The 11,845-nt window shown below is 60.3% G+C and overlaps 1 protein-coding gene across 3 annotated transcripts; it reads right to left on the bottom strand.

Annotated features, from left to right (window-relative positions):
• Nucleotides 1–104: 104 nt before the first annotated feature.
• MAP3K6 (mitogen-activated protein kinase kinase kinase 6) lies at nt 105–11,835 on the bottom strand. Of its 3 annotated transcripts, none has more exons than XM_061186925.1 (29): nt 11,115–11,835; nt 9,613–9,752; nt 9,501–9,524; nt 9,035–9,225; nt 8,750–8,918; nt 8,264–8,370; nt 7,671–7,841; nt 7,458–7,570; nt 6,902–7,061; nt 6,533–6,695; nt 6,337–6,456; nt 6,178–6,227; nt 5,991–6,086; nt 5,748–5,835; nt 5,532–5,665; nt 4,996–5,123; nt 4,620–4,756; nt 4,194–4,299; nt 3,549–3,706; nt 3,253–3,445; nt 3,009–3,147; nt 2,552–2,711; nt 2,207–2,383; nt 1,822–1,927; nt 1,381–1,552; nt 1,182–1,294; nt 1,012–1,085; nt 645–721; nt 105–422 (listed from the first exon to the last, which is right to left on the bottom strand). In XM_061186925.1, exons 1-29 carry the CDS (start codon nt 11,455–11,457, stop codon nt 332–334), a joined length of 3,900 nt encoding a protein of 1,299 aa, XP_061042908.1. In that variant the 5' UTR covers nt 11,458–11,835; the 3' UTR covers nt 105–331. The 3 variants fall into 3 exon arrangements, with proteins under 3 accessions (XP_061042908.1, XP_061042909.1, XP_061042910.1); XM_061186926.1 differs by lacking the exon at nt 11,115–11,835 and adding an exon at nt 10,901–10,947; XM_061186927.1 differs by lacking the exons at nt 105–422; nt 645–721; nt 1,012–1,085; nt 1,182–1,294; nt 1,381–1,552 and adding an exon at nt 1,631–1,659.
• Between the last annotated feature and the right edge of the window lie 10 nt (nt 11,836–11,845).

Here is an 11,845-nt window from a genome sequence, read left to right as displayed (position 1 = left end):
GGAAAGTGAAGAGGGCCAGATGAAGGAACTTTAGACTCAGACATAAAGACCTTAGGGAGCTGGTCCTAGGGCTCCTCCCCATACTTCAGACATCGCCAAGGCCCAAGGGTACAAAAGTATTGTTTAATAGTCTTTGCCTGCTGGTACTCCGTGAGCTTGAGGCACCTCTCTGGTTGGTTCCCCCCACTGGGGCTAGGCTTGGGCCCTACCCTGACCCCCACCCACCTGGCCTCCTCCAGTTGCCCCTGGGTCCTGGGGCAGGTGTGTCAGAAGCCTCTTGTGTTTCCTGCATTCATCCATCCTTGGGTCTGGCCTCCTGTCTCCAATGTCCTCATTCAGCCTCCTGCGGGCCAGGGGTAACTGGCGTGGATCTTGCTCGCTGTGCCAAAATGGCTCTCCAGATGCGGCATATCATCCCTCCCCTGGGGGTACCAGGCTCAATGAGGCTCAGGCAGAAGAAGGCCCTGGGCTCTCTCTCTGGTACCCACTATCTGCCTGATGCCCCCTCTGTCCCCAAGGGACCCTAGGGTCCCTATGGTTTTCAGAGAGGAACCCAGGCAGGCCTGTAACTAGGGGGGTGGTGTCAGGATCTGGACAGCATGAGGCCATATGTGTGGGTTATCCCTCAAGGGCCCAGGACATACCTGATGCGTGTGTAGATGAGGTCATCTCTAGTGGCACAGGTCAGTAAGGCATGGAGGGTGAAGCTGTGGTTCAGTAGCTAGTTGTGGACAAAGACACATACACAGAAACAGGGAGAGGTAAAATCAGAGAAAGGTGGGTCCAGAGACCCAGGAACTAGCTCTGTTCTACTACCAACATGCTAGGACAGATCACACTCCTTTCTGGGCCTCAGTTTTCTCATCTGTCCAATGGGAGGCATATACAAAGTGCTCATTCAGTATTGAGATTCTCTGCATCAGAGGGAGAAAGTGTGAAGAGCTGAAAGATGGGCATAGATGGAGTCTTTGGTTGGTGGGGGTCAGGGACTGCCAGTACTCGCCCACTCACCGTCTGGATGGTGCCTGAATCCACATTCAGTTCCTGTAGCCACCGCACCAGGCCCTGGTCCACTGTGAGAGCAGCTGTCAGGGAGAAGTCAGCTGGTGAACCCAAGGATGCCTCTGCCAAGAAGCTGCCTCACACCCACCATTCGAGCTCTCCAGCCTGCTCCCACTCACCTGGGGGCTCTGAGGCCTGGGCCCAGGTCCTGGCCTCCCCACTGACGTGCTGTAGGGTTAGCTGCACTAGGACCTGGCACTCCCGTTCCTTCTCAGCCAGGACATCTCGAAGCCTGTTAGAAGGCAGAAGGCAATAGAATGGAGGGGGCGTAGGGGTGAAGCTCCTGCAGAGGCTATGGGCGAGTCCCAGAAGCTGTACCTATCGGTCTCTGCTCGCAAGAGGCCCAGCTGCACCATCGAAGGTGGGGTGCCCTGCTCGGGTTCCCCTGGGAGCAGGTTCCGCCGGACTGGGGTCTCCTGCTGCATCCGCTGGGACTCCTCTTCTTTATTGGACTCCTCCAACTTCGGTGGGACTGCCTCCTTTTCCGCCTCTGCCAATCCGAGTGGGGTGAACTCAGGCAGGGCGAGAATGCCCATTTAGGACCCCAGACATCGGCAGAGGACACGGGGCTCTGGGCACGGGCTAGGCAGTGTCAGCCTGGGAGATATCCATTTGGTTACGCCATCCCCCTGCTTGGCGCCGGGTCAAGCCGGGGCCTCACTGACCACGCCCCTACCTGCCCAATTTGTGTTCGCCACGCCCCCAAGGATCACACCCTCGCCCCGCAGGCAGGCAGGCAGGCGCCAATCCCCCACCCACCTGGGGCCAGAACAGCCAGGGCTGCCCGCACAGCACGGCTGAGCAGCGAGTCCAGCACGAACATCCAGTGTGGGCGGATCTGGCGCCTGCGGAGGATCTGCTTCACCTGGAGCAGGAGGAAGGGTGCGGCTGAGACTGCTGAGCTTCAAACAGAGATGGGGCTTGAGTTGGAAAGGCCTAGAAAGTCTTCTATCGGAGGCAAGTGGGGTGGGCGGGCTTGGGATCAAAAGAGGGGCTAGGAAGCTAGGACTGGGCAGCTGTCCCTTTCCCGATGGCTCTATCTGGGAAGACATGGAATCTTGCAACATCAAGTCCTTGTACATTCCCAAGCATGGGGAGCTCACTACCTCTTATTGGGCAGCCCTAACTGAGAAAGCTCCCTCACCGCATCCGGGAAGGCGAAGAGCGGTCCTTGCAGAATCTCAGGCCCAAGGCCCTGGGCCCGAAGCTGCCCTTGCAGCTCCCGCAGCTGCTGGGCCAGCTGCCGGCGGTTGGGAGTGTGGATGTGCGCCCTGAGGCAGCGCAGTAGCTGTTCCACATGATTCCTCCCCAGATGGGAACCCTGAGGAGGAAGAGAAGGTCATCAGCGAGTATTCCCGCCTGAGCCGGGGGAGATGCTGGTGGGAGGGTGCGGGGCGCGGTGGGGTGGGGAGCGGAGGGACGGGGGAGGCCTTCAGCAGGAGTCCTGTTGGTGCTCGACCAGCAGGGGGCGCCGGGGCGAGCCGCCCACCTGTTCCTGCTCCAGGCGGAGACTCTCCGCCAGGGCCTGCAGCTCCTGCTCCAGTACCGTGGCCAACATGGCCCGGCGCTTGCTCTCTTGGTGCAGGAGGCTCAGCCCCGAGCTCTCCTCAGGGGACGCGGGCTCCTCGGCCCCAGGCTCCTCAGGCACCCTGGGTGCAGTGAAGAGCGGCTGATGGAGGGTGGGCAGCAACACTGTCCAGCTACTTCCACCTCAGAGTTTGAATCCTGGCTTTTACTTTCATGCCCACCTCACAGGGATAAAAGAGATGAACTCAGCATTGAGAGGGCACAATAAATATAAGTAAGAGCATTTGGGAGGAGGGCACCAAATGCCATCCTTGCAAGTGGTCAAAGTGCCCAAGTCCCCAAGGAGGGTTTTTTCTGGAGGGAGCGTACCAGGACAAAACCAGATGAAGCAAACCCACCCCAGGACCCTGGGTTCTTACCGGAGCTGGCAGGTGTCCCCATAACTGAGGCAGCGCTTGGGGGGACTGGGAGGGTGCTGAGAGGGTGCCTGAGGGCGCGGGAATGTCTGGGACTGGGAGGTCAAGTCAGCAGAAGGAGTGGGGCTGGCGGAAGGGGTGTCTGAGGGAGGGACAAGGTTGTCAGCCGGGGCCCCCTGAGCCCTCTCACCTCCACAGCTCCTCTGCCCTCACCCCAGCGTGCTCACTCCCTCCACCCACTTAGTACCTGAGGACCTTAGAGCATGTTGGGGGGAGCCGGGGAGGCAGCTCCTCTTCCCAGGTTGCAGGAAGGGGTCCTCCAGCAGTGCTTGAGCACTGGCTCGGAGGCGTGGGTCTGGCTCAAAAGTTCGGAGGAGGAAGGCTTGAGCCTCGGCTGACAGAGAACTGGGCATTGGTGGGTGCACCTTGTACATGCCCACCTGGGAAGAGGGCAGGGAGGGGACACAAGGGACAAGTTTAGAGGTGTTCAGGGCCCAGTCTGTCCCCACCCCACCTCATAAGCCAGGCCCTGAGGGATCTCACCTGAAACATGGCAGCCTGTGGGCTCCCCAGCTCGTGGAAGGGTGGGCGACCTGTGGCCATCTCGATTACAGTGCAGCCCAATGACCAGATGTCCGCCGCCTTCCCATACCCTCGTGGGCCCTGGTCAATGATTTCTGGGGCCATATATTGTAGGGTCCCTAGGACAGGAGCAGTAGCAATAATGCGCATCTAGGCTTTGTCACTGTGGGGGCGGCAGGGGGCTCTATCATCCTCTGACCACCTGCATTCACTCTGAACTTTAGTATCCAAAACAGTTGCTATCACCTCCCCTGGTCATCAAACATCTATCCTGAGTCTCCTCACTCATCTCAGGCTCCATCACGTTCACGGGCTCCATCATCCACAGTAGGTGCCATCATCTATCCTGGATTGCATCATCCGCTTTGACCTTTAGCCCGCGTCAACACTTCTGGGCTCCGTTTCAGGGACTAAACTCAATGTCATCAGCTATCCAAGCTCCAGTTCTAGATTCTATCACCTCACCCCTGGCTCAGTCACCTGCCCCGGGTTCCATCCCCCATTAGACCTCTAACTCCATGCCCAGGAGAAACAGCATTCCCTGGAAGGTCACAAGAGTTCTCCGCCCCACGTCAGCAACCCCATTCACCACCCCACCCCCGTTACCTGTGAAGGTCTCAGTGCAGGGTGTGATGCCTGCTAGTCGCTTGGAGGTACCAAAGTCGGAAATCTTGAGCAGCCCGCTGAAGGTGTTGATCAGTACGTTGTCCCCCTGAGTAGAGTGGACATTGTGCTCAGCGGACATCAGGCTGGGCTCCTGGTGCCAGAACAGGACCCTATCCCGAGACCCCGACTCCTGGGACTCCCAGCCTGACCCTGCCTCTATCAACCTCCTCCCCCTGCCATCCCACTTATCCCCCTCTGGAAGTTAGCTTCAGATCTGAACTTCTTGCCTTCTCTGGGGAACCTTCTTGATGAATTCCCCAACCCTTTGCAAAGGGTCTGCCCACTTAGTCTAAACTGCCAGCCTCTGTCTGGGGCCATATCTCTTCCTCCCCACTCCCCACCAGGGTGAGCCAGCTACACGCTGACCTTGATATCTCGATGCACGATGCGGTTGTCGTGCAGGTAGCTGAGTCCCTGCAGGATCTGGCGGGTGTAGAAACTGATGGTGCTCTCGTTGTCCTGCAGGGGTCCCCACACTGACCGCAGCAAGGAGGACAGGCTGCCTGGGAAGATGAGTCCAAGGTCATAATTGGCACCCACCTACTCCAGCCCACAGTTCTCTGCTCAAAGGCCAGGCCATGGCCCAGACTCCATCACCCAACTGCACTGCCTCAGCTAATTCTGGGCTACACCGCCCACACACGCCAGGGTTCATTTTCCCGGAGGGTTCTCCACCCCTGCTTGGCTCCAGCCCCATGCGCCACAACTCCAGTTCCATTCCCATCCCACACAGGGCAGGAACCTCCAGGCACTTCCTCCATGAAGATCTTGAGGTAGCCGCCCTGACTGGCTGAGCCCAGATAGCGCACGATGTTCTTGTGGCGCAGGCGTTTGTGCAGAGCGATCTCTTCATGCAGTGGCTGAGAGAACCTGGGGGCAGGTAGGGAGTGAAGAACAGGCCAGCTTGGGGCAGAGATGCTTACCCAACTCCAGCGCCAGCAAGGCAGGCCCCCAGGATCTGCCCCGCCCACCAGCACTCCGGCCCCCGACCTTCCGCAACTTAATCACCCAGCCCACAAGCCCTCCAGACCACAGCCCACCCTCCGGGTCCCTGCAGTTCTGCGTACAGGCCTGGGCCCACTGGGCTCGTACTCTCGCTTCTGTGAGCCCGCGCACTCGGCTCGACCACTTGGGCATCTGCGTCATCCCCGCCTGCAGTCCCGCCCACAGGACCCTCTCAACTCGCGGTCCCGCCCATTTGACCCGCCCACCTGGTCCCCCACCCCCCACCCCCACCCCGACCCCTGAGCCCCGCCCGCGGGGCCTCAGGTCCCAAACCTGCTGTCCCGCTCCGGGATCTCCTTGATGGCGATGCGCACCCGCATGTGCCGATCGCGGCCGGCGTACACCACCCCGTAGGTGCCCTTGCCCAGCACCAGCCGCTCTCCCGACTCCGTGTACTCATAATCAAACTGGGGGGGCGGGTGAGATGCGGGGTTCACCTGGGCCCTCAGCCCTTCCCCCTCCTCAAGCTCCCAGCAACCCCTTCCTCACCTCCAGTACCTCCCCTCCGCCCTCCGCCTCCTCTGCGGCCGCCGTGGAGTCCGGATTCTTCACCAAGGCCTGGATCAGCCCGCAGAACCTGAGGGGCCGAGATCAGACTGATGGGAGGGGCACCTTGGGCGGAAACTGTCCCCTCTTTGCCGAGAGCACCCAGGGAACATATCCCTTCCTTTCCCTCAATACACCGAGCATCCTTGCCCTCAGAGCACCCTGACCCTGAAGGGCTGCGCGCACCACTGGCAGTGCCCTCCGCTGGGGAAGCACAGCTGGACGTCCTGAGCCGGGGGAAGCGCGTAGAGGAAGCAGCAGCGCTCGTCTCGCTTCGACACGCTGGAAGGGGTGAAGAACCCCAGTGAGCCGGGCAGCCCAGCAGCGCCCACCCCCCGCCCCCGCCCGACCTCCCCCAGGTCTCCCCTCTCACCTGACACCGCTGATGGAGGCCACCGGGAAGGTCCAGCTGGAGGGAACGTCCTGGGAGAAGAAAAAGGTCCGAGAGGGGTGTGGGGACCGGGAGAGGGGTCTGGGGATGGGGGAAAGGCTGGAGAGAAGGGGTGCATAGATGTGAATGGGGGTGACTCACCGGCGATATCACCTGCTTACCGGGCTCCAGCAGGCTCACTGTCACTGTGCTCACCGGGTTGGTACCCTGAGCCTCCAGCCTGGCTGGTAGCAGCACCTTATTCATCTCCAGGACCAGCACCTGCAGATGACAGGGGAGAGGGGTTGGTCAAAAGGGGCCTGCCCCTCTCCCAGGTCCCACACCCCACGGGCCTCACCAAGCACTGCTCCCCTTGGGAACAAGTCATCTTGAGTGGCTGGCAGGACTGTAGCAAAAAGTGGAGCCAGAAGTGGGCGTGGTGTGGGCTTTCTCCAGGAGGCTCTAGTGTGGGTCTGAAGTGCTGGTACAGCAGGAAGGTTTCCATCACAGACACCAGGTACCTGCAGACACAACCTTGTCCTCAACTCAGCCCAGGCACCAGCTAGCACTGCCAGGGAGAGTAGACTGGCTTGGATGCAGCCAGAATGTGGCCATTGGGTGCCATGGGCACTGGTCTGAAAGAGGTTCAGACTAGATGCCAGTGGATATAGGTGCAGAAGCTGACAGCCCAGGCCAGCCCAGGACCACCACAGAAGGGGCCACCTACCATATGGGGGCATTGAGCTTGTACAGCTGCTCTGCAGCCAGTGCCACCTGGGTGAGGTCATTGGCAAGGATCTGAGCTCCCAGGTAGAAGCCAACATCCCAGTAATACTGCATCTTCTCCACACAGCCTTTTCGGGCCAGCAGGCAGCCCAGCTTCATGCCTGGGAGGGAGGGGCATGGGTTGTATTGAATGTAATTACAACTTCGGGCAAAGCCCAGGTGTAGGCCACAAAATTCATGTGGGCAGGAACATAGAAATGGGTAAAAACTTAGGTGTGGCCAGACCTCAGGTGGGAGTAGGAGCTCAGGCACAGGTGAGGGTTTGGGAACAAGTGTACATGGAATTCAGTGTGTAAGGAACACAGGTGTGAGCTTAGGAACAGCTGTGGGCTCAAGGGCTCACGAAGGCCCAGGACAGGGGTAGGTTCAGGCAGAACAGGTCCAAAAGGGGATGGAGTCGGCCTCAGCTCCAGCCCAGTGTCTTCTCTCCCTGCCCTCTCCCCAGGCCTCTCTGAGCTCCTGTGGGTAGGGGATAGGGGTGCAGGATTGGGGTTCACCTATGAGCCGGAGCTCCTTGGAGTCCTCAAAGCGCTGCCCGGCGGCAATGAGAAGCACAGCTGCATTGATGCCCGAGTGGAGGCTGGGCTCTACATCAAAAGCCTTGCGATACCTGGGGTAAGGGTGGGAGGACGCGGGGCTGGACTGATGCCCACAGCCTCATTCCTCATCCCTCTAGCTCAGCCCACTGTCCACTTGTTTGGGCCCCTTACCAGTGATAGGCCTGCTCCCGGTGCCCAGCATCCTGGAAGTCAGAGCTGAAGAACATGTCCTTATAGATACGGCCACACATGCAATATAGGTCAGGTGCCACTGAGCCCTCAAACTGTACCAGTGGCAGCAGCACAGCCAGTGCCTTCTCCCGGTCCCCAGGCCTGTTCCTCCTAGGGGAAGGGGAAGAAGGCTGGGGACCCACTTGATGGCCCTGCCTCCGCTCTCTGTCTAGGAACCCCCAGACCCTGAACAGCAGGGACCCTTCCAAGGGTCTGACAATCATGAACCCAGAATAGCAGTGACTCTGGTCAGCTCTGATCTTTCTAGAGGTAGTGATCCCAGATGGAAGTGATTTCTAGCTGCAATGACTCTGAGGAGCAGTGACCTTGGATGGCTGTGACCACTCCAAGGGCAGCACCACCACCCCACCCAACCCTGGGCAGCAAGAACGGAACAATAGGGACCATTTGACATCAGTGTGACCTTGGTCAGCAAATTCCTTGAACAGCAGTGATTGCAGACAGCAATGACTTTGCACAGCAGAGACCCATGTCCCCATGTGCTATGACCTGAGCCTTGCTCTGCTACCCACCGGTTGAGGGCAAATGTGTAGTGGAAGCAGACATTGTGCTGCTCGGCCACGTCACAGGTGGGCAAGGCCTGCAGTGTCTCCACCAGATCAATGATGGCTGAGTAGTCCTGCAGGAGGGAATAGCACGCACTGGCCTGATGGCCTCTGGTGGGTCCCATCGGCCCACAGACCCTGAGGTAAACCTTGAGCTGGGGTCCCCTCCCACCCCGACACCCCATCTTCCCACCCACCATCCTCTGCACACCTCCTTCAGGCCCAGCAGGTAGTGTAGACACCACACCTTACACGGAGAACCCACTGTGTGCCCCAGCCTCCCAGCTGCCCTGGGAGACATGATCATCCCCTATTACAGACAAGGAAACCGAGGCTCAGAGATGTCAGATAATTTGTTCAAAGCCACCAGTGAGCAAGTGAGTCCAGGAGCTGGACTCGGGTTTGTCCGACACTGAATGCCGCTGCCCCCACTGCCCGCCTCTCTGCACACACCTGCACATCACGGTAGGAGAGCAGCAGGTTCATGATGATGTCTGGGCTGAGCAGCTCTACGCTGTCCAGTCTCCGCTGCAGGCGAGCCAGCTCCTGCCGCAGCTGCTGCCCGCTGAACCGCTCCCGCGCCTGCCGGATGTCCCGCCGAATGGTCTCCCGGAAATAGCCACTGACGTCCACGGCAGGGAAGGGGGGGAGAAAGAATGGCCGGGCTTGCCCCTCAGCCCCAGCCCACTGTACCCTCACCAGCCTCCTCCTGGTGCACCTGCTGAGGGCCCCCATTACCAGGAGTCTGTGGGCGTGGCCTCCAGCAGGCGGGCAAGCCGGCCCACCAGGGGTGTGAGCAGCACCTCAGTGCCCACCCCAGCCTGTACCAGGCCGTCAGCCAGGCCCCTCAGGAGGCCCGCATCTCCACATAGCACCCGACCAGTGGCTGTCACCACATAGGGGATCAGCGTGTAGCTGCCAACGGAATCCTGGTGGGAGGGAGGTGGGAATCAGTGGAGGTCAGAGGTCAGTACCAGGTTAGAGAGGGGCAGTGAGGGGGTCAGAGGTCAGCACCAGTGGGGACTAAAATAGCAGGGAAGGGGCACACTTCATGAAGGGAGACAATAGGGAACAAAGGGTCACATGGATGTCAAGGGGCACTAGGGAGGTCAGAGAGGAATGAGGAGGCCAGGAAAGATAGTGGAGGTCAGAGGTCATAATGGAGGTCAAAGGGCACATTGGAGTAGGGGTGGTTTCTGCTCACCGAGTTCTTCTGGAAAATGTCCTCCTGTGGGGGACAGACATTCAGATACTGGTGTTCTGAGTAGGGCCACCCCAGCTCTGTGCCGGCCCCCACCAGCCCGCTGGCCACCTACCCGCAGGGCCTGCAGGTCAGGGAGGTCGGCCTGGGAGCAGAGGAGCACGTTGTTGGTCATGCTGAAGCTCTCCCGCACACCCAGGTGGTAGAACAGGGAGGGCTGCGCCAGGGAGCTGCTCACCTCCAGCACCACCACATCTGCGGGCACACGGGTGGGGGCCCTGAGCCCTGAAGCCCAGCTTGTGGGGAAGGAGCCTGGGGATCCATCCTGGCTCAGCCTGCCTTCCCATTGTGACTCCAGCAGGGTCCAGTTTTGCTCTGGGCCTCAGTTTCCCCCTTTTAGGGTCCCTCTGGCTCATACAGAAATTGTATCTATAGTATTGCAAGGAAAAGAGTGGAGCTCCCTGGGCTATGACTCACATCCCACTGTTCAGAGCCTGCGGACACTGGGCACAGAGAAGGGGAGGCTGTGCACCAGTCTGGAGCCTGTTCTAGGCCATCTGAGAGGCAGGAGTTGTGCAAAGATAAAAGTCCCCTTCCCTGGGTTCTCAATCCAGTCTCTTGAAAGGGGCTGGCACGAGCAGTGTGCTGTGTGTACACACATGTGTATACACACATGCCCTGTGCGTGTACACTGTGCCTCTGTGTGTGTGTGTGTGTGTGCAGCTTGCTGTGTCTGTATCTCTGTGTGTGACAGTGTCTGCGACAGTTTATGTGAATCAAGATATGTACGATTTGTGAGTCTGTGACTCTGTGTGTGTGTCTTTGTGTCCTCAAGGTCGAGTCAGCCTTCATTTTTAGGCTGAGGTTTTATGGACATCCTGCAAGTACGGTTCCTGGACTCTTGGATGAACAAATAAGTATCGGGGGCGGGGCATCCGGGATGGCGAGAGGGCGGGGTGACCCGCGCGGGAATAGCCGCCTTCTGGTCCCGCCCCCGGACGACCCTGCTCCGCCTCCAGCCCCCCCCCCCAGCTCGGCCCATTCTCTCGGAACTACTGGGGTCTCATAACCCAAGCTCCCTCGCCTAGAATCCAGTGCAGTTGGGCAGTTGGTCCCCTTCACTTCTCTTTCTGCCTCTCCAGCTGGATCCTCGGAAGTAGTATACTAGGACCCCTGAATTCCAGGCCCACATGTTACGGCTCCTTTCCCCAGTCCAAGTTCCACCTCCCAGGATTCTCCGTCATGAGCTCCGTGCGAGATCATCCCGAGGCTGAGTTCTCCAATCCCATTCCTGAGATACCACACCCTGCCCCGCTCCCAGCCTCTCCCTAGGCACGGTGCCGACTCCAGAGTGCTTAAGCTCCAACCCTGAACCCCGAGCCAGACCTGGACCCGCTAAATACCTGCCCGAGTCCGGCCGTGCTCCAGATCCCCTAAACTCCGCTTTTGTCACGGCCCCGCCTCGAGCCCCTAGACTTTAGCTCACTTTATGCCCGCATAGCCTCCTACACCCCACACCTCGGGGTCTCCCGGGAGTCGCCGAGCCACGCCCCTTCGGCTCCTCCCAAGACCCTAAGCCCCGCCCCAGCGCCCCGCCCCGCCCCCAGGAGCGCTCACCCGCGTTGTAGAAGGAATCGAGCGCTGAGGTGTCTCCCAGCGCCAGGGTCCCAAAAGGCAGGCTGCGCAGCTGAGGTCGTGGCCGCGGTCCGGGGAGCTGCGCGCAGGCCTCACGCAGGCAGCGCAGAGGCAGCGGCTCCGCCTCGGCTCCAGTCTCGGGGTCCGCCAAGGGCTGCGACTCCCGGGTCAACACGTAGACCACGCTAAGCGGCCGGCTTCGCGCGCAGCCCCGGCCGGGGGACGCCGCGAGCGGCCGGCCCCGGCTCAGCGCCTCGGCCAGCGGGTCCTGCCAGCAGCTGCCGGCGCGCTCCGCGGCTCCGGACCTCAGGCACTGCCCCGCCATGCGGGGGCGCTCGGGCGTCGGGCGCCGGGCTTTGGGCACCCGGGGCGGGACAGGAGCCAGGGACAACAGATACCGGGATCTCGGGATCGGGAATCAGGTCAGGATCGGGAATCTCCTACGGGATCTGAAGATCTGGAGATCTGGAGATCTGGAGTCCGGCCGGAGGTCCCGTTTGGGAATCTGGTGTCCAGGGCGAAATCCGGCCTCTGACTTGTAAGGTCCTGAGGATCTGAAATCGGGGATTGGGGTCCCGGGAATCTTGGGCATCCGATGATCCGCGACTCAGAGTCACGTGGGGGATCCCGGGAATCGGTCAGGCAGTGCTCACCACCCGGATTCCGCAGGAGAGCGCCGGCAGTCGCTCTCTCCTGCCCTCACATGTAGGCCG

This window comes from Eubalaena glacialis, chromosome 3 (assembly GCF_028564815.1).
Source record: "Eubalaena glacialis isolate mEubGla1 chromosome 3, mEubGla1.1.hap2.+ XY, whole genome shotgun sequence".
Taxonomy (NCBI): Eukaryota; Metazoa; Chordata; class Mammalia; order Artiodactyla; family Balaenidae; genus Eubalaena; species Eubalaena glacialis.
This window is presented reverse-complemented; position numbering and strand designations above follow the sequence as displayed.